At 38.1% G+C, this 25,289-nt stretch overlaps 2 protein-coding genes across 3 annotated transcripts; one reads left to right on the top strand and one right to left on the bottom strand.

Moving 5' to 3' along the window:
* Positions 1-1,111: 1,111 nt before the first annotated feature.
* On the top strand, positions 1,112-5,309 carry LOC308398544 (immunoglobulin superfamily containing leucine-rich repeat protein 2-like; the record flags this gene model as incomplete). The annotated part of the gene is made up of 2 exons (XM_080885223.1): positions 1,112-1,229; positions 3,191-5,309. The coding sequence occupies exon 2, from the start codon at positions 3,201-3,203 to the stop codon at positions 5,307-5,309; it is 2,109 nt and encodes a 702-aa protein (XP_080741349.1). The 5' UTR covers positions 1,112-1,229; positions 3,191-3,200.
* Positions 5,310-11,858: 6,549 nt separating this feature from the next.
* Positions 11,859-23,584, bottom strand: LOC308398338 (receptor for retinol uptake stra6-like). 2 transcript variants are annotated; one of them, XM_080884912.1, is made up of 17 exons: positions 23,446-23,584; positions 23,193-23,259; positions 21,030-21,115; positions 20,817-20,956; positions 20,385-20,551; positions 19,721-19,828; positions 19,280-19,347; positions 17,509-17,588; positions 17,336-17,397; positions 17,073-17,235; positions 16,897-16,972; positions 16,530-16,663; positions 16,017-16,134; positions 15,818-15,919; positions 14,811-14,974; positions 14,461-14,598; positions 11,859-13,522 (listed from the first exon to the last, which is right to left on the bottom strand). In XM_080884912.1, exons 1-17 carry the CDS (start codon positions 23,544-23,546, stop codon positions 13,239-13,241), a joined length of 2,058 nt encoding a protein of 685 aa, XP_080741038.1. In that variant the 5' UTR covers positions 23,547-23,584; the 3' UTR covers positions 11,859-13,238. The 2 variants fall into 2 exon arrangements, with proteins under 2 accessions (XP_080741038.1, XP_080741039.1); XM_080884913.1 differs by having other exon boundaries at positions 11,859-13,498.
* Positions 23,585-25,289: the final 1,705 nt, after the last annotated feature.

Raw genomic sequence — 25,289 nt, 5'->3', positions numbered from 1 at the left:
TACTTAAGTACTCTGATGTATGATGAGTATAGCAAAAGCTGTAATGTTTGACAGAAAATTTTGTCAAATGTCCAGAACTGATGTCCTCCTTCACATTTTCCAAAGCCATGAAGCTGGGCCAGATTGGAGTCTTTGCTGGGCCAGTTCTGGCCCATGTGCCTTATTTTGATACCCCTGCCAAAAGCAAGGGTCTAGGTTCTACTTGCTGCATTGTTAGTGATGCCTGAGCAGTGCTTCCTAATCTAAATTTTTCTGAATTTGTTGCTGTGCTAGACTGAACACAGGAGTATATCCCTCACAGCTCCAGATCCCAAGGCAGCTGAAAGACCTCTCTTGCTGAACTGTATACACTCACTCAGCTCCCCATCCTGTGTTTCAGAGTGGTACTAGATAAGATTAAAGCCGGCCCTGTTTCAACTTGGTAGAAATGCACCGACCTCTTCGCTATGATCATATACTGGTTCTCTGTTTTTAAGGTCTAGGTCATTTTCGAAGGTTTAAAATCTTTTAATGCTTTTTCCTTTGATATTTCAGATATTTTAACATTGAAGTCTGAGTGAAATGTTTTGTTTTGGAGCCAGGTTTAAGTGGGCATGAGAGGAACTTGGTTTTGTTTGATATCAGAAAACGTGATGCTGTGTGTTCAAAACCTCTTTCCTGCTTCAGATTAAGGTTTAACGACTATTTCACACAATTTCTGGGGAAACCATCAGAAGCACAAATACGTATTTACAGATGCTAACTACAACTAACTAACTGTAACTAACTAAGTACGATAAGTAAGCAAGCTTTGAAATACACATGAAGACTTGATGAATAACTATCTGGCTGATCAGCAGGATAATCGCTGGCTGCTGCTGTCATGATTAAGCAGCTCTGCCACATTTAAAGAGCTCTCACATCAGTCGCCATGTCTTTCAAACCAAGCCGGTCAATTCCCCTTTAAATTTATTTTTTTTGGGGGGGGGGGGGGGGGAGACGAGACACTGGTGCAGTTCTGTCCGGGGCTGAGGATGAGTAGGGGAGATGTGTATGTGTGTGTGAGGAGGGGGGATACCTCAGTTTGACATATATCCCAGGAGACACGCGTGTTTTCATCATGTAGAGGCAGCCAGAGAGCCGAGCTAAGTCACATTCAGCTTTAAACTTCCATCCGGCCTGAAGCTCGCGGTGCCGTGACTGCAAACAGCGGCTTCTCTGCAGAAACAAGCAAAACAAATCACACGCAGGTAAGCACGTCACCGGGTTTAGGGCCGCTAACGCAGAGAATAGGTGTGCTCTTTCCTCCCGCATTATTTTTACATGCTGACCCAACGTCGAAGTCTCTGCGCACAGGAAAACTTTGGTGTTTTGGTCGACCAACAGCGGGTGGCGAGCTTCACAGTTTCTTTCACAGCGACATTACAGGGTGCGTGGACGCAGACGCGCTGCTCATCTTTCAGAACCAAGGACAGAGGCTGCTGCGTAGTTTGCAACCAAAGGCTTTCCCCAGCGGCCCAGCACTCAGCTCCACCGCTGCTGCTTTGAAGGATACACTGACTCACTGTAGTTTGTCAGCGCATACCTTCGAAGCTTCGAAAATTACATCGTTGTCACTGTTTTCTTTTCTTTCCTGATTTTCCAGACGCTACAGGGCTCCTCCTTGTTTGCCATTTCCGATAGAAACGTGTTTAGTCAGAGTACAGAGCTGGCATGAGAGAAAGCCACGAATGCGTGAAAATATTTAAAGAGAAATAGAGAAGAAACTTGAGGAATATCAGCGGTGGGGCATTCTTTCTCCAGTACAGTTTGTTTTATGTGAATCGCAGAAAGAACAAAAGTGAGACGGCACGGTGTAAAACAGGTTAGCATTGTATTGTAAATGGATTAATAACTCATGCTTGCTAAATATTATTTCATGTTCTCTGCATGGAACAGTGTCTGTGTCTCTGCAGGAACTGTAGTGAGATTTCTCCACAGCTTTTCGTGTGCCTGCAGGAGATGGATCAACTTTAAGCGTTCAACAGTGACATTTACTGAGCCAGAGAAATAACTGAGAAATTAACATTTTGCTGGACCGGACTTTACCACTGTTAAAAATTTCTCCATTTGTGGATAATTGCTCTCAAAGTTGTTCGCGGGAGTCCCAAAGGGCTAGGAATTGCTTTGTAACACTTTCCAGACTGATAGATGTCAGTGGCTTTGTTTCTAAGTTGTTTCTTTAGATGATGGTATGGTCAATCTGTCTGTCACTGTTAAAATTATAAAAACTGTGAAAAAAAGTGACAGTTTTGCTTTTGTATCTGTAGGAATTCCAATGCCTAAGTGAAATTTCTCCATAATTAGTCTTGTATCTGCAAGAGATGGGCTCAGTTAGAGCATCAGTAACATTTACTGAGCCAGAGACACTCTGTAAATATTTGAGACTTTATATTTTTGGTTTAATTTTGTTTGCCGGCCAGGATCTTAAACATTCAAACTTCACTGCTTTTGGCTTTTAATTAAGAACAATTTGAAGTCATAGAGCAGTATTCCAGCTGGAACCACCTCTGTGCTGTTTTAACAGAAAAAGCTTCATTTTATTTTAATTCCATGAATTCTAAAGATTATCAGTCCTTTCAAGCTATGAAGCAAATTATTTAAATGATGTTTTGTGTGCATTTCCTTTCCATGTAAAGTCTCAAGCACAAATACACAGTTTGGCTAAAAGTAAGGTGATCTGTAAGCTCATTGTATCAATGGTGTAAATGTTGGGAAAATTAGATTTTTTGTGTAGCTTCTGTCGGGCTGCAGACTGACAGAGAGAGCAGTGTGCACGCTTGTTAATGCAGTCAGGACTCTCTCCAGCTTTTTGAACTCATTTGGAGACTCTCTGAATGATTTACAAATCTGTCTTGGATTATATAAACACGCTCCATTTTCATGTTGTTTATATGCCAATGTTTCTTCTTTTTAATATTGTCTTTTACAGCACTGTGAAAAAGTATTTGCCTGTTTTTTAGTTTTTTGCATATTTGTCACACTTACATATTTCACATCATCAGACAAATGTTCAAGTTAAACAAAGATAACCAGAGTTAATACAAAATCCAGTTTTTAAATGATGGTTTTATTTTTTTTAAAAATCAGGAAGGGGCGGATACTTTTTCGCAGCACTTTTTATCCGATTTAATGCACTCACTAACAGATGGACTGTGACTCCATTTTACAGGAACAGAAGAATGGCAGCTACATACATCCTCCTCTTCAGTTTGTGGGTCTCTACAGCCTTCACCACAGGACTGATCTGCCCTCAGCTCTGCACCTGCTCGGTTAAATACAGCCGTCTCTTTGCAGATTGCTCCTACAAGGAGCTAGATAAAGTCCCAGAGGGTTTTCCTCCCAGTGTTGCGACCATTAGTCTCTCTGCTAATAAAATCAGTGTACTACTTCTGGGGACATTTGACAATGTCACCAGGTTGATTTCCTTGTGGATGTCACACAATGAGATTGTGTCCATTGAACAGGGGGCGCTTGTGCCTTTGGTTCATCTGCAAAACTTAGACATCAGCCACAATAAAATAGTAGACTTTCCTTGGGAGGATCTACAGAACCTCACAGGACTGTATATGCTGAAGATGAATCACAATGAGATGGTCAGCCTGCCAATGGACGCCTTCTCCAACCTGAAAGATCTGAAGTCTCTTCGGCTCAACAATAACAGATTTGTGACCATAGCTGAAGGAACATTTGAAGGTTTGCTGTCTTTGTCACATTTGCAGATTTATAATAATCCATTCGCTTGCACCTGCTCCCTGGAATGGTTCAGAGTTTGGATTTCAACAACCACCATATCACTCACTGAGCACAGTCCCATCACTTGTGCAACACCAGAGAAATTTAAAGGAATGGAGATCAGGAAACTGCCTGAGACAAAATGTACAAGCCCCAATGTCACAGTATGGACTGAGCCAGATAATGCACAATTCTATGAGGGCAGCAAACTGGTCTTGACTTGTGATTTCAAAGGAAACCCAAAACCACTAGTCCTGTGGAGCATTCACAGCAAAAGCCGAAAACAGGAGCTGGCTTTGTTGTTTGCTGAGGAGGGCTCTGCAGAATCCAGCGAGGACTCCTCGGCGTCCTACGAGTCGGATTCAGTCAAAGTCTTTAATAACGGCACACTTCTCGTTTCAAACCTCAGGAAGGAAGATGGGGGCAACTACAGCTGCTCTGCCACAAATGAGCTTGGAAGAGCGGAGGATTCAGTTTTAGTTGAGGTGATGGCGCTGTCTACACCAACACCCACGAAGCAAATGACCACAGTACCCAGTTACACTAAAACAAACCCATCTACACGCCAGGAAACAGTCAAAGCATCTGCTTTTAATGCCGTGCAGAGAAAAAAAATTACGAGCATCATACCCACTCACCGACCAACTGCAGACAGTGTTTCCGAACCTAATGAGGATTTAACAAAATATCTATCTAGCAAATGTGGCTTGACGGCTAATACGAGCTATATTTCAAGCCCTGTCTCAAACGGGAGCCTAGATGACATTAAATACATGTTTGACTTTGGTGTGATTGCATTAGGAGTGTCAGAAACACAGGCAACAGTGCGACTCAATCCTCTTCTCATGGCCAGACAAAAGGGCAACCAGGCAGCTGATGCCACCTCTGACAACAAAGAGCACCACGGCCTTCCAGACATCTCAGAAAAAGCCCCTTCAAATGGCTTGTATCTGTGCGTCACCGCGGACCTAAAACATTCTGCCGTGCAATGGTCGAAGATCAGGGATGGCGTCAACTCGTATCAGTTCAGCGGTTTGCGACCAGGCACCAACTACTCCCTCTGCCTGACCTACAGAGGGGAGGACTGTGAGGTCCACGTGCTGTTCACCACAAGAAGGAAGGTGCCAAACCTTTTCATCATCATCTCAGTCAGCATCTGCCTCCTGACCGTGTCCACTGTGCCTCTGCTCGGGGCTACGTGCTTCCACCTGGTGTACAAGTACCGCAGCAAGACCTACAAGCTGATCCTTAAGGCCAAAGACCAGTATCACATAGAGAGGAACCTCACCACCAACTTCAACATCTACGCACCTCACGCCGAGTCTCTGAAGAAGATTGACAGCAGCCAGCTGGATGAAGAGGAAGACGAGACGGAGAGCGGAGATGGGGACAAGGAGGCTGATACGGAAGAGAGTGTGGTGACTGACTCCTTTACTTTGTCTCAGTGCAGGGGGAATTTGGACGACTGTGAGGTGGGATCTGAGTACAGTGACAGGCTGCCTCTGGGAGCTGAAGCAGTGAATATTACAACTAATTACAAATATCCCAGTCAGTAACTTGTCAAGTCAAGTCAAGTCAAGTCAACTTTATTTGTCAATTCTGCCACATGTACAGGACATACAGAGAATAGAAATTTCGTTACTCTCAAACCCTAGTGATTAAAAATGCAAATAAAATAATTAAAAAGTAAATATCACTACCTGTGATATAATGTAACTTGCTTTCGTAACATCCCCACCACCTCAAAATTACAATCCCACACAACTAAATGACATCCTCCAGAATGATTGTATTTGTTTCATTAATACTGATTGTAATTAACATATCAGTTATATTTTCACCTTTCTCTGATGCTCCATTTTTTAGCAATTATGTAAATATTAGCTGCGCAAGACCAGTCTCCATGGAATTTAACCCAAACCATGATAATTTAAATCAAAAGGTTCCACGGAGGAGCTGAAACACAGTGTCCTGGTTTAAATTATCGTAGATGATGACTTTGGAAACCATATTTCCCCTAAAATGTGACTACTGATGTAGTTTATGAATAATAAACTACATCAGTTAATCAGTTAATCCAAGATAATTAAATTCATAATTTAATTATCTTGGATCCAGGATTGTTTATCATTTGTTTATTAATTGTTATGTTGCTTCATTTGTTGGTGCCATTCAGTTTCATAGAAATATGACTTTACTATACTCGCTTGAAACAACAATCCATGCTGCAGCATTCAATGATTGGATGGGCAACTGGTTGCCTGTCTATTGATCACTTGTGGAAATTTTCCAGACACTCCAGTGCAGCAAATAGGACAACAACGCGCTGATAGAATCCCCTCCATCAAAGCAGGAATTGTCTGTACACTTCTACCTTGTTAAGAGATGACTTGAAAATTATTATTTTAAAATTTGGAAAGAAGTTTCTCTTCTTGGTGAGAACATGATTATCACCATGGTGACCATTGATTGATCTTAGCACTAAACAACTAAAGGTAAAAAGAGTTCATTTGGTCATTTTCACACATGTAAGAGAAAATAGGGGATTGTCTGTACAGATGTGTATTTACTACTGAAAACACTCCTCCTGCACATTGTGAGGAGCGTGCAGGAGGCAGGATGTGATGTTCATCACCGGGCACACTATCGCCTGCTCTGTTCACACGTGGGCAAACCACGCAGTGTGTAGACTTTCTAATATCACGCTTGTAGGGTGAAGTGTATTTAATGCAGAGATCTGTTCTGCCTGGTGAAGTTCGAGGTTACAGTGAATTTACGAAAACTGTAATAAAAAGTTGGAGAAAGTTGAAGAAAGAAAGCAAACTGAAAAGCATAGAGGACGTATGCACTGTGACCACATCTGCAGAATTCCTGGTTTTCTTCTTTGAATAAAAAAAATCTTTTACATTTTTAAATGTGCACCTAGATACTAGAGGTGCAACGATACTCGTATCGATATTGAACCGTTCGATACAGTGCTTTCGGTTCGGTATGCATATGTATCGAACAATACCAAATTTTTAATTTATTTTATCAACTTTCCTTCTTACGATGCTGTCTGTGTTGAGCGCTCAGTGGATCTGCGCGCGACAGTGCAGCCTAGGCAGAGTAGTCGAACGCAGATTCACTGAGCGCAGGGCGAGCTAGCGAGACAGAAGTTAAGCTCTCCTTGCAACATGGCAAATTGAACCTCCCCCACCCTCATTCAGATCTGGCGTTTGGAACTATTTTGGTTTTCATGTGACGTATGACCCTGAATGCCACTTGTTTTGCACATATTCAACTCTGTATATTTTATATATTTTATTATTATTATTATTATTATTATTATTTTATTTTATTTTTTTTACTATTTAATTTGTAAAAATGTGTACACACACACACACACACACACACACACACACACACACACACACACACACACACACACACACACACACACGTAGGAAAATATTTAGTATACACATCCAGAAATGCATACACTATTATATATTGTACATATATTTATTAGTTTCAGGTTGGCCATTCTTGTATTTTGCTCGTTTGTGTTGTTGTGTTTGCACATCTCTGTTGCTTGTGGGGCTCGCACACAAGAATTTCACTCGCATGTGCTGTGCCAGTGTGCCTGCACATGTGATGTGACAATAAAAGTGATTTGATTTGATTTGATTTGATTTGAAGGTAAGCGCGTCATGGACTAAAGTAAAACAGTATGTTGGATGTGCCACGCAATGCTCAATTACATTGGTGGGAACTAGTGTGTTAGCGCAATTAACTCGTTAACGTGTTGGCCGTCCAGCCCCATGCACAGGGTGGTCCGCGATAGCTCGTTAACGGAGATTTGCCGTGTTGTGGCGTTAACGTCATTTCAATGAGATTTACACTGACAGCACTGGTGGGAACACAACGAATATGACTGCACATTTACGCCGACAGCATCCTAGTGCAAAGACAAGTGGAAGCAGACAAAAACAACAAGCACGCATGCTACAAACTTTACCCGTGTCATTTAGACAGCCGTTAGCACATGATTCTCCTTATGGGGACCTGATATGTTTAATATGCTGCTGAGAATATAGCCCAGAAGAAGCGTATAGTATAGCTTTTATTTTGGAAAGAGCCATTTCTCTGTAATAAACTCTCTTTTCCAAAGATGAGTGATTCCTCAATCAGATATATATATATATTTTTTTTATTACTTTGTTGTTTCAGCAACATTAAATTTAAAAACTGTACTTTTAGGGTAAAATATATATTTATAATTTTAATAAATGACAAATTAAAAAAGCATGAACATTTTTTTTGTATCGAAAAAATATCAAACCGTGACACCAAAGTATCGAACCGAACCGTGAATTTTGTGTATTGTTGCACCCCTACTAGATACAGATCTACACGAAAATACACATATACACACATGCACACAATAGCAAGTATACTATTCAAACGTCTTTTTAAAAATTTATTTCAGTACTGGTGATCTTGAGAAAGAAAAAAAAGCCCCACAAAACATGCACGGACTTGACCAAATTTTAGTAACTCTATCCCAGTAAATGCTGTTTACATAAAATCAGAAAGTTACGAGTTAAAAATTCACAGTATGACCAAAACAGCAAGAATAAAATCTTCTGTGGTGTGAAGGTAAAATTTCCACAGTAGGGACTGAATATCTATTAATAATTTCAAAGTGCACACTATGACTAACCAACACTAAGTCCTGCATGTAAATGTTTTTTTCAGACCAGTTATTCAACGGTTATATCCACGTTTACATGAGTGCAGGTATGACAAGAAATGGAAGCCTATGTAACCTCAGAAACGTTGATATCTCATTCATTTTTAAGCACTGTTGCTAAACCTGTTTCTAGATAACAGTAGGCGGGTCATGGATGAGAGCACACGTTTCTGCCTGTCAGGATGAGTACAACAGTCACAATCAAGGTTTGATTAAGGGAAAAAAAATGACTTGTGTCAAATATGAATTGCAGCGCAAAGCAATGTGCGTAGTGAAATCAGTACTAACAAATATGCCTATGTTCTGCTTTAAAGTAAATGTGTGTGCTTCTATTGGAGTGTAGTGGCTTAAAATAGAAATTTAATAAAAAATCACTTAATGGAGTTTAAATGTTAATGAAAACTGTGTTGTTTCATAAAAAAAACATCAAATCTTTGTGTACTGCAGCTGTGAGCATTTTGTTCAGCTATACGGTAAACATGTCCAATAAGGAGAAGTGTGTTGACTCCAAATATAAGGCTGCTTTAAACAGACTCCATCGTGATAAAATGTAGACACCCTACTCCAAATGTAGAAGCACCTATGAGTGTGTGTGTGTGCTCTGTTATTGCTCTGTTGTATCTGGGTCATGTGTCCGTCCTGCTGTTTTTCCCAGGGCACAGTGTTAGAGGACCTGCATGCTGCCTGTTGTGGAGTCACAGTATGTTGTGTCTTATAAATGGCCCAAATAATAACTTTAGATCAGTATTTCTTGTTGTCTATTTTCTGTTTTTTTTATCCCTGTGATAAAGGGAACAGTATGTTTTTACCAAAGTGTTTAAATATTGTAACTGCCCTATGTGCCTCAATAAAGTTTGAAAAAACCCCACATTGTTTTCCTCTCTCTCAAAATTCAAAGTGGGCTACGACATGCTGTCAGCACAGCTGTCAGTGTACCTTGGCATACCTACAGTATATTCTCCAAGTCCTTCTAATCCACATAGCAGGGGCAAAGCGCCATTCTTCAAACAAATGTCATGCTTTTGATGCCATGGTGGACAGCACGCTAACGTGTCTAACCCTGTGAAGGCCATAGCATATAATTTGTGTCATATTTATATTCATCAGATTATTCAGTAACCAGTCTTGGGATGTGGCTGGAGTCATTCCTTTCAGAACATAAATGTTTCATGACAGGATAAAGATGATCACTCAGAACAACTTTTAATTGATGCTTAGTGATGAAATGGAGCAATTGAGAGTGGACCTAAGAGAACGCCCGCAGCAAAGAAGTACCCATACAGTTCAAGCATTCTGGCCTGTACTTCTCGTGTAACTTGTCCACTTGTCCGTGCACTGTGACTCATTGGAACGTCTCTCTATCACTCTAATGTAATGCACCTCAACTGTCAGTCCTGTTTACTTTTAAAAAGTAATTTCTTATTCATTCAAATTTTATCTCACAGTGCACATCTTGAAGCACTAACATTGTTTTGTTAATCAGAAAACAATAATGCAATAGGTGAAATGTACATGCATGGAAGATGATGCACAAGTTCTTGTAAAAATGATCATGTGATTCCTTAAAAATGTAAGTTAAACATTAAAAAAAGAAAAACAGGAAGTAAAAGACTTCTTAGTAAAAACTTACTAATGACTAGATCAAACAAGAAAGCTGCTTAATGATTAAGATAATAAGATCAATAAACACTAAACATATGATAAATTCTGGTATTTGGAAGAGTACACAGGAGGAAATTTTTACTGTTAAATTACAGTAAAGTAGTATATCCTTACCCTGGTCAGCATGTCCTCCATTATTTACCCTTTTAGTTTATTGTCTTTCTTTAACAGTAATAAGATGTCAGCCCAGTCTGAAACATTTACATTTCAGGATATTTTCACTCACCAAGCAAGAACTGTATTAAACCATGAAAACATATAATATTTAATATATTTGCTTAATATTCTTAGTACAGTGGAACCCCGACTTACGAATACCCCATTTAACGAAAAATTCAAGTTATGAAGGCACTTAACAGCAATATTTCTGCCCCTGTAACGGCAAAATGCCTGTGTAACGAAATCCGCTGGCTCTGATTGGCTGAGCCCAGAAGATGCATGCATTATTGGATAGTAATTTACAGTCATCAACAAAATAAATTCATATAAAAACTGTGAATTTTCTTTAAAAAAATATTGACATAGTTTTAAAAGAATGACTAAAAAAAGAAATATGCAAATTTACTAGCACATTATCTTTTTGCTTTTTTATTTATCTTCAGGACTTGTATGTAAAACAGCAAACATAATAGGAAACTAATAGGAAACTGTAATTAGGTATCTAAATATGAGATAAGATAAGATATTATGACAAAGCTGAAATGTAAATAAAAACAAACACACATACAGTCTTCTAACAGCATATTAAGATCGTACACTGTATTCTGCAGCAGAAAACAATGTTTATACTAGAGTAAATATAAAATATTTGTATCTTCAGCTTGTGAGATTTTGCTGTGAAGTTGGTTTATATATAAATTTGCCCGTCCATGGTCTTAAAAATCCTCCTACACCACTGAGAACACAAATATCCAATCAGTATGGGCTGGCATAGCTACATTACCCAGACAAAAATAAACTAGGACTGCTTATTGACTCCGTGCTGCATGTCTGATGCTGACATTGATCACTGCCATCAGTCTGTGCGTCATGCAAGTCAGTATTAACTAATTAAAAAGGCTTCCAGACTAATTGAACAATACTGTAAAGTAAAGCTTAACAAAATTAAATTATATTTTTCATACATGAGCTGAGACCTGCATTGTTATTAATATTTCTTTTGGAATCCCATTGGATCTTCTTTTCGCAGCCACATTTCTTCAGAGTTCCTTTTGGTTGGTTGAAATGTGATGTACACTCTGCAGGGATACTTTAGTGATAGACACTCCAATCAACCTCAAGGTTATAACCACATATTAAGTTGTAGACTACCTAGGGTCTCTGACCCTTTGGGTCACCGACTGGGAACTTCTCAGCACATCCTTTATTCTCTGGCACTGAGAAATGCACAGTGGTTCCTTTGGGTCAGGCTTCAGTGTGTCCCTGCAGCACTTTCAGTAGTTTTAACTGGTGGAGTCAATTTGTGGCAAAGAGAACTCTGTCACTCTAACTGTTGTGTGAGGGAGTTCTGTGAGCTATCTCAGTAAACACAAACTTCACATACAATGCCTATGATTTACTTTGTTACACATACAGTAACGAATTACAAAAACTTACTGAACTTGAGTAGAATTTTCAGGTATTTGTACTTTACTTGAGTAGTTTTTTTTCTGACAACATTTTACTTTTGCACCCTACATTTTAAAATAAATATCTGTAGGTTCTACTTCTTAACAGACTTGTTACTTTTGTTTTAAAACATTTGACAGGGAGTTATTATTTTACGTCACTGCGGGCCTTCATACATCAAACCGATTTAAGCCTGAATAGTAACTCAAGACAGGCAGTCCTGTTCACCAGGGGAAAAGAGATGAAAGAGGCAAACCTGTGTGCCAAAGTCAGGGGTTAAAGTGGTTTGTGCTTTCTTTTTTTCTGGCACAACACCGACACAACATAAGTACTTCAGCATCTAGCTAGCCTAACAGAAGAGGACAAAACAAAAATGGAGTGACATAGTTTTAGTGGCAGGTAATTTCACATACAACATTTTTATCAGCACAGCAAGCATCATCAAAAACACTGTTTGTGCGCAGTTTGTCTGCTGCTACTGCTTATTTCACAGGGAGAGAAAAGTCAGAGAGCTAAATTCATTCAGAGATGGAGATAAGAAAGACAGGACAGGAGAGGAAGAAGAGAAATAAGGACTACAGCTATTTCCTCATTAGGATTTGATAAACCAGAAGTTTAAAGCTTACATGATGTCTTCATGTTTTTAAATTATAATTTCTATACTTTTATTGTACATGACAATAAAGGTCTATTTTATTCTAAATAAAACACGTTTTTTTCATATTGTGAAACAAGCTGCAACAAAAACTGAGGTAGACTAACCCTACCTGTGTTATTTAATTTCATGTGTGATGCTTTTCTTTTCCCCACTCTGAGCCATTAGAACTGATTTTAGGTTTCCTGCACCTGCTGAATCTCACTTTAACCCCTGACTGTACTCATTTTTAGAGGCAAAATCAGCCTCGGCAATGTAAGCAACAAAAAAAAGAGCTATTTTATTTTATTTCCTTCTTTTTCTCTTCTCATAATCGATTCAAGCTGAATACATTTATTAGAATTAAAAATGAGACTGAAACATGTTTTTTGTTCCCTCTACTGATATTATTTTATCATTACATTAATACAGCACAGAGTTCAGTTAACTTTGCACAAAAATAGGTAGTAGAAACACTCTCCAAAGAGCTACTTTTATTACTTTGAGTTCATTTCAGAGCCGGTACTTTTTTACTTTAGTATAGAAGTTGAATCCATACTTCAGCTTTCACTGGAGTATTTTTTAACACTAGTATCTGTACTTCTGTTTAAGTACATATTCTGTACTTTTGTGCTTTCTGGATGCGATCTTAATGTAATGTTTTTGTTGCCTAAAGCTAACCTAAGAGAAATAAACAGAATAATTTAGACAACTATTTACATAAGTTAAATGCTAAAAGATCTCTGAAGCAAAGCGGTTGATTGCAGTAGTTATATTTAGCACTTGCAGGTTTGTTTAATGCAGATTACACCCAGTACAATTTTGAAATATATTGCCAACTCAAACTCATTCAGTTTTTTCTTGGCTTTCAGGGGTCTCAGTGGGCTCTGCTGGCTCTGCGCCCAGCTTGCTGGCCTCCATCTTGCTGCCCTTTTTGGAGGTTCGGTTGGGGGTGCCATTCAGGACGTTCTCCGAGTTCTGCAGAGTCTGAAAATGCTTCCTGGAGCCCAGCAGGGAGGGGTTGTTAACCAATGTGTACATCAGCTGCCAGCGAGAGCGAATCCTTTGACTGCTGTTCGCCTTGCTTGGCTTATTCTCCTGAATTCCTGAAAGCATGAAGGAGGAGCAGGCTGAGGGCAGAACGAGACAGCAAACCAAGGGGCTGAATATGCTTAGTGTCATGTATCAATGTATGCATGACGTATTTTGAAAACAGTGGCTAAGAAATTGTTACAACCCCATATAACAGCATAAGCATGCTTCATGTGTGTGTCACTGAAAAGAACACATTGTGGAGAAACACTCAAAGCCTTCTGTATTTGGCAGCTCTGTGGGTTTAGAAATTGTAGTCAGTAAAAGCTACACAACTAAATATCCATTTTGATATTTGTCATTACAAGCATATTCATCTGAGAGTCAGCAACTTATAATATAATATAGAGAAAAGTGGATTTAATGAAAACACAATGGTCCTGTGCTAATTTTGGCATGCCATTCTAAAGTGATAAATGTTGCTCTTTCCTGTAAGCTAAATTTTTTATCATTTATACTAACAATGTTACACAATTGCAACATGCAGTAGTAATAATCATAAAGTGAGGATTGCCAGGATGCAGATTTCAGCATGGCAGCATAATAAGCAGAAATGCTAAATAATAAACATATTATGATTGGACCACAGCATTAGCAGTAGCAATTAGCTGAGTCTACGGTAAAAGCTCTTCCTGACAGTGAGGATAATTAAGCTGGACAGTGTAGAGCTGAGCTTGACATGTTGAGAGTAACACATTGTGGCCTTCAGAAGTTAAACCACGGCTGTATTAAAAGAATAAGTCAGCACTGCTTAATTTTTTCCAATTGTGATCATTCTAGGTATTACAACAACTCCCTCTCCTGCCCACAACGCATTTTTTTTCATAAAGCACTATTATTACATTCTTATTAAATACTTAATGTTCAATATGTTTTAAATGTAGTGGCACAAAAGCTGGACTGTGTTTGCGTGTGTGTGTGTGTGTGTGAGAGAGAGGATGTTTGTCTTTATGTGTTTCCAGTTTAGGATTTCTACCTTCCTCTGCATCTTGTATTTTCTGTCCAGCTCTCCCACCCCCAACCATCATGTCCAGCAGCAGCCCACAGAAAGCCTTCATCACCGGGTGCGACTGACTGACCTCCACCTTCAGGAAGTGTGTGTAGTAGCAGTAGGCTAAATAGAGTTAAAGGTCACAGAGTAGAATTTAAATCAGACTATCTGAAAAATGCAATTGCATACTTTTGTTATTATCATCAAGTCATTCAAGATGATTAAAATTAGTAACAGTGTTACTGTACATAAAGGATGTGTTCACAAAGGTCTATATAGCCTATTCCTCAATACTCCAGGATTCCATTGTTCTAGACAAATTGAATGAATCGTACCTGGGTCATAGGACTCTGCTGTGCGATGCAGCAGACTGACATCAATACGACCAAGATGGATGATGTTGTACAAAGCTGTTATTACTATTCTCCATATGGCAACAACCAGCCCCACCACGGTGTTGATTAGGAACAGCAGGTACGTCAGGAGGAACAGACTCTCTCTGAAAAGCATCATGGAGGAGACTGTGAGAAAAAACTGAGTGTAAACATGAAGTTAATTACATTAGCAATACAAAGCCTGTGACAGAGCTTGTGACCCTGAAAGTGCTGACCTCTGATGAGTGGAGGCTTCACATTTTTAAATGAAGTAATAACAAATAAACAACAACAACAAATAAAGGATTCTGAGTTGCATTGTGGGAAATGGTATTTGAGATTGGACCATAATAGGTCTTAAAACTCAAGAAATCTCAACCCTTTCAGCTAGATTTGTTCTTTGTTCTCCAACTTTATGCCTCAGTACAAAATTAAATAAAACCACTCATTATTCTTTAACAATCTATATAAATTAAATAATGTCTTTGTATTAAATGGATGTTTTTGAATCAGTTTTCAGCCTAAAGCTAAAACTACTCAACAGAAACTCTCTGAGGCCCCCTCTCCCACAAAACAAAGACCCCAGTGTCCTCAGAAGTAGTTGCATGTCTCTAATTAACAAGTTGAATCCCAGTGAGAAAGTATTCATGTTGTAATCTACTTAATCTACTTCTTTAGTATTTTTTGACGATACAGATACAAAGCCTTCAGTACTAATAGTTGGAAAACCATTTATTTATTTATTCAGTTCTTTGTAATTTAAAGACATCATTTATGCTGTAAAAGAGCTAAACTAAATAACTGACACGTGTTACTAATAATTAAACAGTTTCATCCTCAGAATTGCATTGCATTTTTATTAGTATCGAACAAAAATAAAATTACAACTAGTAATTGAAATGTCTAAGTAATAAACAAAACCTAATTAAACTGCATTCCAACAAATGAGTAGGACTAAACAAACACACCTGTTGTTCAGGTCTCTTGTGCCGGCTTTTTGTTTGATGAAAGCAAACTTAGCAGTCACATGCTGAAGCCCTGTCACCAGTATCAGTGTGACCCAGGCCGGCCTGAGACATCACAAAGGTGGAAAATGAAAGTGTTTTGAATCATTGATTCATGAAAAGAGAAAAAAGGAAAGAGCTATATGAATTGTTGCTGACTCACCATGCCTTTCCTGCAATTTCAAAGACAATGATGTTACGGCCGTAAAACACTGGGATAATGATCAAAAACACCAGGAACAAGAAGCAGATGAAAAACACAATGGTCTGGATAGCCATTCCTGCAGAGTTAACACAGAAACAGGCCACTTTGAATATTAAAATCATTTCTAAAAGTATTTTTTTTCCTTAACCCCTTAAGCCTTTTTTAAATGGCCAGCACTACAGGTTTTATTAAGCATCACTCACAAGCATTTGCAAAGCTGGATTACTACATAGTTAGTACTTTAGTAAACTACAATGAGTGCATTCATGGTAATAAGGGAACATGCCATCCAGATCAACAGCCTGTCTTTTTTAGTTGTAGTTCTTTTCTTCGGACAAAAAACTTTTTGAGAGACAATCCCTATTAAAAGGACAAGTCAAAAGGGTTTTGTTTTTTTTCTTTTCATGATGTGGTATTTTCCAGCATTATTCTTAAAACTAAAGTCAGTGATGCAGTTTATTCAAGCTTTACCAAGGCTGACGATTGCAGCCTGGTATCCCGTCAAGCCCATCCAACAGACAACACCTGTTCTAGATGGATGCATGGTTTTCTGGTTGTTGCAAAGCTTGTAAATGTCTCCCTTATACAGTCCTCTTAGGTTTGATCTGAAACACATTAAGCCAGTGACACATCAGGTTCAGACAGGAAGGCCTGTCTGAGAAAAATCTAGAGAAAAATAAGTAACAAAGTTGAAATACTTATCATCAGGCAACAATGAGAAGTCTGGCAATATTGGGGTTAGACTATAATCAGTATTCAGAATAAGTAAACTTTTCATGGAGAAAATAGAGTTTCCTTTAACCAATGCCTCCAGTCTCTGAGGATTTACTGCACATACCTGTGGAGAACCATGGACCTCATGAGCATAATAAGGCTGACCAAGCAAGACAGGGTCATCGCACAGAGGTAGCATACTAACAAGCAAATGATGCAAAAGAAAAAACAAATTAGTCTTACTTTAAAACAAAAATACTTTGGTATTTTGTTACAGGGACAGCAAACAGACCCACATACCTTCCAGCAGCCATGTGTAAAAAGTTACAATTCTAACAACCTCCATCCTGTCATCTGATAACACAATCCCAAAACCCAGTAACAAGAAGGCGATATTTTCATCAATACCAGCACGAACAATGTGGAGAGTGGGCACCACCAGGACAACTATCAAGAGTGCGGTCTGTAGGGTGAAACAGGCAATGGTGAATGTAAAACAAATGAACCAAGATGGTATGACATTTTAAAATAGGTAAAGGTATTATTGGCTTATTTAAGCTCACATGGTGTATAGCCACACAGGTAACAAAAGATGATACCGCCAGCTTCAGTGGAAAACGAAACACTGAAAGGAAAAATGATCAAGTAGGTTACTGCAGCATTTCCAATATGTCAGATATGCAGAAGAAGTTAAGTCAGCGTTACATAAAAAATATATCTGTATGAGAACACTCACCTTTTTCAGGAATATAAATGTAACCCTTAATCACCTCCAGAATTCTCTCTGCAAGCGCTGGTTTGTCAGATGCTGACAAACTACAAGAGAACAAGTCGTGAGAGCTGCAAACTACATGAATGCGATTTATATTTAATTTATTTAACTTATTTACTTATGTATTGCTGATATCTGCAACTGAATTGCAAGTTCCTTTTCAAGCCTCCCCCAGTACCTCACTATGGGAAGAGCCCTCCGGTATGATCCATCAGATAATCAGAATCAGAATAATCTCTCATATCCCCCTTGGTTTTCAGAGAATCTGGGTTACGCTAGTAACCAAACATTTTCTACAGTAACAATTCAAGGCCACAAGCTCCATTGCAACACTGTAGTACTATATTTCCTCCTATTTTGGTTCACATCTCACTCTTCCAGTAAGTATTTATTTAATAAATGCTTAAAAAATATCTTTAAATAATTAAAATTTCAACAAGGATATTAACGTAATTGTTTATTTAAGCATATTACAGTTCTCAAAATTAAAAAACCTTGTCTATAAAATAATTTAGAAAATACTACCTTTGATTTTGATTAGATTAATCCACTGTTCTCATTTTTTTTGCTCACACAACAAAGACAAAGAAAACAAACTTGAGCTGATTCAGAATTACACAGTCAGACTGATCGTCAGGTAAAGCTGAATAAATATCCAAATCCCATTTTGCAATGATCATTTCGGTTATAGAGGTTTATCCCCCGAAATATACAGTAAACCTTCTGTAAGCACCTTAATTGTTCAATGGCCTGTTGAAGATAAACAAAGATAACACTTCATCTTTTTTAATTCAGCATTTTCTTTATTTTTTAAAAACTGTCACTTGCTTTTGGCCTGTCTTTATATAATAAACTTCACTCATACTTCTTTAATTGCACGTAAACTCTTTGTACCTTGTTTTGAAAATAACTTTGTTCTTCCTCTTCTTCCTATCAGTCTTAACAGTAACCTGGATTTTTAAGGTGAATTTGGTTGTTTTAACTATCCTAATTTTATCACCTTTGAAGGTGCAAGCAAATATAGGTAATCCACAGTTTTAAAATGCTTTTACTTTGAATGAAAATCATGCATACATGTGGTGAGAAATGTGGTAAATTTCAACATATTTGTGGGTTTAAAGGATTATACACCATTACACAGTTGAAGCCAGTAGGAATCTCACTTTTAAAAAACAGACAAAAAATAATAATTTTGGCATGTGGCTTGAAAGTGCAATTAATTTGATTTGCATGAAGCCAGAGAAGCAAATGATCAGTTGATTTAATATCAAATGCTAGACTCCACTAATCTCATTTTTGAAGTTACTCCAAAAGAGCGATTATTTTAGCTTATAACTTGTGGAGCCTGGGCTCTGAACCAGTGACAGTCAGCTAATACAATGTAGAAAGAAAAGAATATTCTGAAAGGAAAATCTTTAGCAAATACTACTCTATAAATATCGATTAAAAATAAACCTACAAACATTATCAGGCCTTTGTCACATATTACATTCTGAAACTGAGAAGTCAGAAAATGATCACACTGCAACAAAGTAAGCTGCTAGCTCACTGTAATGGCACAGTTAATGGAACTGGAACTGAACACATTAAAGTCAGCAGCAAAACTGCCAATGAGCAAGCTTTCATTATAAATTTTGTCGTCTTCATTGAAATATGATCCCGACCTCTATCATGTTTTTTTTTGTGTCACCACTCTGAGTCTAATAAAATAAATCACTCTTTAATCTCTGCTCACCTGGCAGTTGAGGACTTTTTCTTGAGAAGTAACTTCACATAGTTGGTGTAGTAGCTACTGTCAAGGTCCTGTGAGCAAAAACATTTTAAGGTGTCAGTATTTCAGAACATAACTACAAGTTTAATTTCCTTCATAACTCTGTAATTTCAATGTTACCAATTAGTGTTTGTTGGGGATTTAATCTGCTTTTGAAGTATAAGTCTTGGATTAATATATTTGAAGGTGGGAAAATGTCACCTCTCCCGTCATAATCTGCTGAAGGACACAGGGTTAAACCTGTTCTTTTTCTGCACAAGCTGCTCATTGTAATCACAGTTCTGTTTTACATAATTGAACTATGTTACGTACTTATTCGTGTGCACCAGCCACAGCCAGAGATAAATATCATACATTTTTAGAATGTTGAAATTTAGAATGTTTGTGTATTCTGACTTTTCTCACCTCGTCCGTCTTTGGTCCTTTCACAAACAGCAAAGGGAACTGAATGCAGAGATATGCAAGGCAGGCCAGCTGAGGCAGACTTGCGAGTAGAGCATAGTATTTATAGATCTGTAAACAAATAAAATATGCTGTCCTTTAAAGTATCAGTTCCTTCAATTGTAACGTGATGTATTTTATACAAACCCAAAATTATATAAAATTATCAGTTACTAAAGGACTTACTTAATGACAAATCACAAAAGTTAAACAACTATAACCAGACTTGGCTGTTCCCATCTTGTTTGGGTTTTATTTCTTCCAGCTTTTGCACTGTTTTCAAACTTTTTAACTAGACTAGCTTATGTCTGCTACAACTAGAAGCAAGATCAACACTGTACAAGCATGTCATGAAAGTGAAACATGGAAAGGAAAATCTTTGGGATTGGTTGAGTTGTTGCCACAGTAGCTTGTTCATGCACCTCAAAATCTACCATGAGGTTGCATAGCAACAAATGTCTTTAAATTCAGCAGATATTTGAAATCTGTGTAGGATTTTTTTATACCAAGTCTGACGTTGAAAACAGAAGGGCAACATAAACTTTTAAAGAAAGTATTCTTCTCAGATATGAAATTCATTTGTTTCCCTTAAACATTATACATCAGTATTTTTTTGTTGGTATTTTACCTCTGGAGTCTTTGGACAGTCAAATTTCTGCCACACCAGGACTCCAAAGTGAGTGAAGGAGAGCAGTGTCCCAAACACATAACCTGCTTTGCGCTGCAGAGTTCCACATACCAACAGAGGATAATACAGGATTGGGTAATAAAATATGGCGATTATCTTCATGTACTCTGGAAAAAAAGGACCCAAAAAAAGACAGGGCATATCAGTTCCTAAAATGAAACCTCTAATCTAATCAGTATAGACAAAATGGAAAAACAAGGACTCTCTAGAATCCTCCACGTGAATAATCTGATTTTTAATAATAAAGGGATAATAATAAAGGCAGTGTATGTTCAAAAACCACTGACTGGCATGATAATCAAACCACCATATAACTGAAGCAATTACAATCTTCATTGCAACTAAAGAACAAACAAGCATTCAGATGTCTACCTTTATTATCTGCTGGAGTATCTTTGGAGAAAGGCAGAGGGTCTGGGGTGATCACTAGCATTGCCAGCTTGCTGAACACCAGTCCAAAAACAGCCATAACCACTCCTTTTTTCTGAGTCTGATCCAGGAAGTTGGCTGGACTGTGAGATCACACAGGGAGGCTCAGATAACATGAGACAAATGTGCAGTTAAATTTGTATTTACCAAATTTACCTGAAGATGCTTGAGGATCCTCTTGCGAAACCCTGGCAGAATTTATTTTTCCTGGTGAGACCTGCCAGGATTAACATGATCACCAGCTAGATGGAAGGACAAAATTTTAGATCTTCCGTTACGCGTCATACAGTTAATGCCACATCAGTGATTGTCATTATATACTAATATAGTAAAGTAGTATAGTTTTTTTACATTACATGCTGGAAACGTAATTTTAGGCTAGCTTGTTCTAAAAAGTTTCCTTTTGTCAAAAGCTGCCCCAAAATGTTGGCAGATTCATAAAAAAAGACTGTTTGTAACACACTTGTAAACAAGTGTAATCGAATGCTTCCTTGAAATGATAGGACAATCTGATTAAGACAGGATTATGACATTCGTTTCAGGTACAAATGGTGAACTGCAAACGTTATTCTTAATATGCTGTCGTGTCACTAAATGATAAGGCTTTACTGTGCCCCCTATCTTTCAGGGCTAAGTTGTATTTGATTGTGTTTATCAGAGCCTTTGCCAGCTCCAGGAGCTCATTAAAACTTCAACTTTCCAAAATAACACAGCACTGTAGATATGTCAGGAACTGACCTATAAGTCAGAAGAACCTCAAATAAATAACCTTGTTTGGTAGAAAACATATTTCATGACCCACCTCTAATAGTTTTTCAGATTGTTTACCGTACAATGAAATTGGGTCGTGTCCATTCTATACACAGTAGAGGGGATTTTTATGACTGAGTCAGTTGTGTTCATTCGTAATTGGTTGAAGGCTAAATGACAGTAAAAGTCCCTAAATGGCATATCCTTTGGGAGCAAAGACAACTGACGGATTCCTGGAAAATGCACCAAAGGATGTACTGGGAAATGAACCTCTCTCATCCTCTTATGTTCCACTTAAAAGGAGAATAGTTTAAATGTTCAAGCTGTGTTGGCAGCAGACATTCAAATCTATAATTTTATCTGATACTACATAAAAATTTCTTGGCTTGTGAGTCAGAGCTGACCCCTGCTTGTTATGTTTGTTTGCAAAAAGCTATCTTAAGACTAAGATGACTAGCGGATTACATTGGTGACAATGTCCACTCTTTTATACAGTCTATAATTGCTATAAACTGCTTAAGCCATGCATTCCCAAGAAACTACAAAGTTATCAGTGTTTCTCTTGTTCATTCTGCCTTACTGTAGAAACAAGCAGTGTTGGGTGTAACAGATTAAAAAGTAACACATTACTGTAGTCACACTACATTTTCAGCAACACAGTAATGTAGCATGTTACTGAACTAAATTCAGTCATTTCATTACAGTTTAAATTTTGCCACTGCTTGTGTTATAAACTGCGTTCTTCAGTCATCTGCACACAGGTGGATTAAAAAAAAACATCTAACAAATGTTTTTTTTCTGTGCACTTATTAAAGTATTCAGATTCTGATTCTGATTCTGATTCTGATTCGCGCCACAATCAGCCAATTTCAGTTCTTGTGCAGGAGGAAAAAAGCTTGTGGGGTGATACAGCCTTTGAGGAGTGGATATGCATCCTCTTATTTTTTATTGCATTTTAATGAGTAGTGTAATGAATTACTAATGAATTACTAAGTAATGAATCACAAAGAAAGTAATTAATTGCATTGCATTACTTATAAGAAAAGTAAAGAGTAATATATAATACTTTACTTTTTAAAGCTGCATCTCCTTAGACACCTTTTAAATTATAAAGGGACTTATTTTAGCCTAACACAACAACAATTTGCAGTTATACATTAATGAAGCAAAGCTATAAATACTACATTTCATTGTGCTACTACAGTAGCCTATAGGTCCGATAAATTAATGCATTATTAGCATTATTTCCCATATGATCATAACTTAGATGGTGATAAAAGCAACACTCAGTGACTTGAGTAAGGTGTTGTGTCACCATGTACAACCAGAACAACGTCAGTGCACTGTAATATTGATTCTCCACGTCTGTGGATCTGTACTGGATTAAGAAGAACATCATTCTTCTAAATTATTCCCTCTTTTGGTGTTTGGAATATGGTGATGGAGAGTGCTAATGTGTTCAACAAGTTTGATATTATGCTGTATTTTAAGTGACCCCAATTTATCTGCAGTAACCCAACAAAACAACCCCCCGCCCTTAAGAGAGTAGTCAGGTCCAAGTATACTTACTGATATCGATAATATGCATATATGGAAGAGCTTGTCATCTGCTGTCGGGTCACATGGTAAAATAACTCTGCGACAAAAAGAAAATAAGGAATAAAACCATCATTAAAAAATGTGCAAAGTAAGCCTAAAACAAATCAAACCACCACATCTCAGCACTTTTCTGACCTTGTTGATGTACCAGGACCCAACCTGTGAAAATAATCAATGCTTATGGCCCCATTTGACACCTTTGACTCAACTTTTTTATACTCACTCTTTGGGTGGTTTTGTAGGCTCTGCGTTGTTTGAGTACCAGTCTGAATAGTCATAATAGGAATATTGAAAAGGCTCAACTCCCTCTTTGCTCTGATTCATTGCAGCTGTTTAATCAAGTCATACAGGTGAAGCAGGACAAATAAGGATCCAGAGGACTCCTCCTGGTCCAGCTCCAGTCAGCAGTCTGTTGGTGCTGCTGCAACGTGTCAGGACAGCTTGGCCCAAGAACCCCAACACATTCCAGTCCAGCTAATAACTAAACGCAGCAGATTAAGGGCTGCACAGAAGGGAGGGAGAGTGGAGCAAGGTTTAACATTCACGTGAAATGAAGCAAGTGGAGGAACAAATGTTTTAAACCTTGCAACATAATCATTTAAAAGTGATTCATAGAATAATATTTGGTCAAAGACAATGTAGCATCACGTTTAGGGATTTAATTAACAGTCAAGTTAACAAAAAAAAATGCATTGTTGAGTTTGGTGGTGCAGATATTTAAATGGTTCGTAAGTAATAAGTCTGAGTCCAGTAAATTCTTCACATCTGGCCAGTACCATTTCTACAGTGAAACATGCTAAAGTTGTATTATCCAATGGGAGTGTTAATCAATAACAAGACTACAGTCAAGAGCCATGTATTAGGCACAATCGCTCTTCAGCACAAATATGAATTCAGCCAGTCACATGGGAGAAACATCAAACTGAGCATCAAATTAGGTTGTCGTTTGGTTGTTGCCAGACAGACTGGTCCAGCTATTGCTGCTCATCTAATGAGACATCTCATGATCTTCACCTACGACTCTATGGGTTTGTCATTCAGATTAGGTAATGTTATTTTTGCACAGCAAATGGCACCAACCTGTTTGCCTCCCTCCGCTTGTTACTTAACAGACTAATCTTTTAAGATGAAAATCTCACTGAAACAGAGGCAACCTTTGTGTGAACGAGTGACAGAAAGGTGAAAATGAGAATGGGACACGTTACGTAAGGACCTCAACTTAAAGTTTTATGAAATAAAAATGAGACAGAAAGAAACCATGTGACGAGCATCCAGTGCCGCTGCAGAGGACGAACACTAACAACAGACCTTCACCTTCTCCAAACTGCAGCTGAAGCAGGACTTTATGATGATTTCCAGTGCTCATGCTGTGTATCTTAAAAGAAAATTTAATAGCACCATTTGAGTCAAAGCATATTTTGCTGGGAAATCTGGTGCCTGTGGGAGCTGAAAGTGTTTTAATCTGGACTGGTGAGTTTCTGTCATAAGGCTGCAGAGGGCCAGCTGATCTGATCCAAAGACTGGGACTGTAAGGGCCTGGCACTGGATCCAGATGGCTCAAATGCTGCTATTTCAACATAGAAAAATCACCACAGATGTGCTGGATGCTGTTCTTAACTTCTTAAACCCCAGACTTCAAGCTCAGTTCAGCTTAGAATGAAAAATATTTGTGTTAAAATAAGAGTTTTCAGTTGCTTGCCTTTGTAAGCAACTGAAAACTCTTTCAATTCAGCTTGCAAGCATAAAAAAACAAGTTTGATGTCTCAATGAAATGCAGCAGGGGTCCACTTCCTTTCCTCTGCTGTGTCTCTTTGATAGTGGCAGTGTGTTTGAATCAAAAGGTAAAGAAATACTGACTGACGTTTCTTATCAAGCTGACATTTGGCTGAGGTACACCAACGCTCATTTAAACCACATAGAACTCATCATTTCAAACCTCATTTCAAGGTGGAATTTACTTCATTTTAATAATACTGTTATAAGGTCACTGTGTAGATGGAAATGTGAAGACACGTGGTACAGAGTGTAAAGATCCTACTACTTCTTGATGTAGTCAGGTGTCTGACT

Source organism: Rhamphochromis sp. 'chilingali' (assembly GCF_963969265.1).
Source record: "Rhamphochromis sp. 'chilingali' genome assembly, chromosome: 6".
Classification (NCBI taxonomy): domain Eukaryota; kingdom Metazoa; phylum Chordata; class Actinopteri; order Cichliformes; family Cichlidae; genus Rhamphochromis; species Rhamphochromis sp. 'chilingali'.
This window is presented reverse-complemented; position numbering and strand designations above follow the sequence as displayed.

Coding starts and splice junctions, on each gene's coding strand:
- LOC308398338 (XM_080884912.1), bottom strand. CDS start 23,546: ATGAATCAGAGCAAAGAGGGAGTTGAGCCTTTTCAATATTCCTATTAT. Junction 14,599..14,810: donor AGCAGAGTCCTATGACCCAG/GTACGATTCATT, acceptor AACTCTATTTAG/CCTACTGCTACTACACACAC. Junction 13,523..14,460: donor AATACAAGATGCAGAGGAAG/GTAGAAATCCTA, acceptor TTCTGCCCTCAG/CCTGCTCCTCCTTCATGCTT.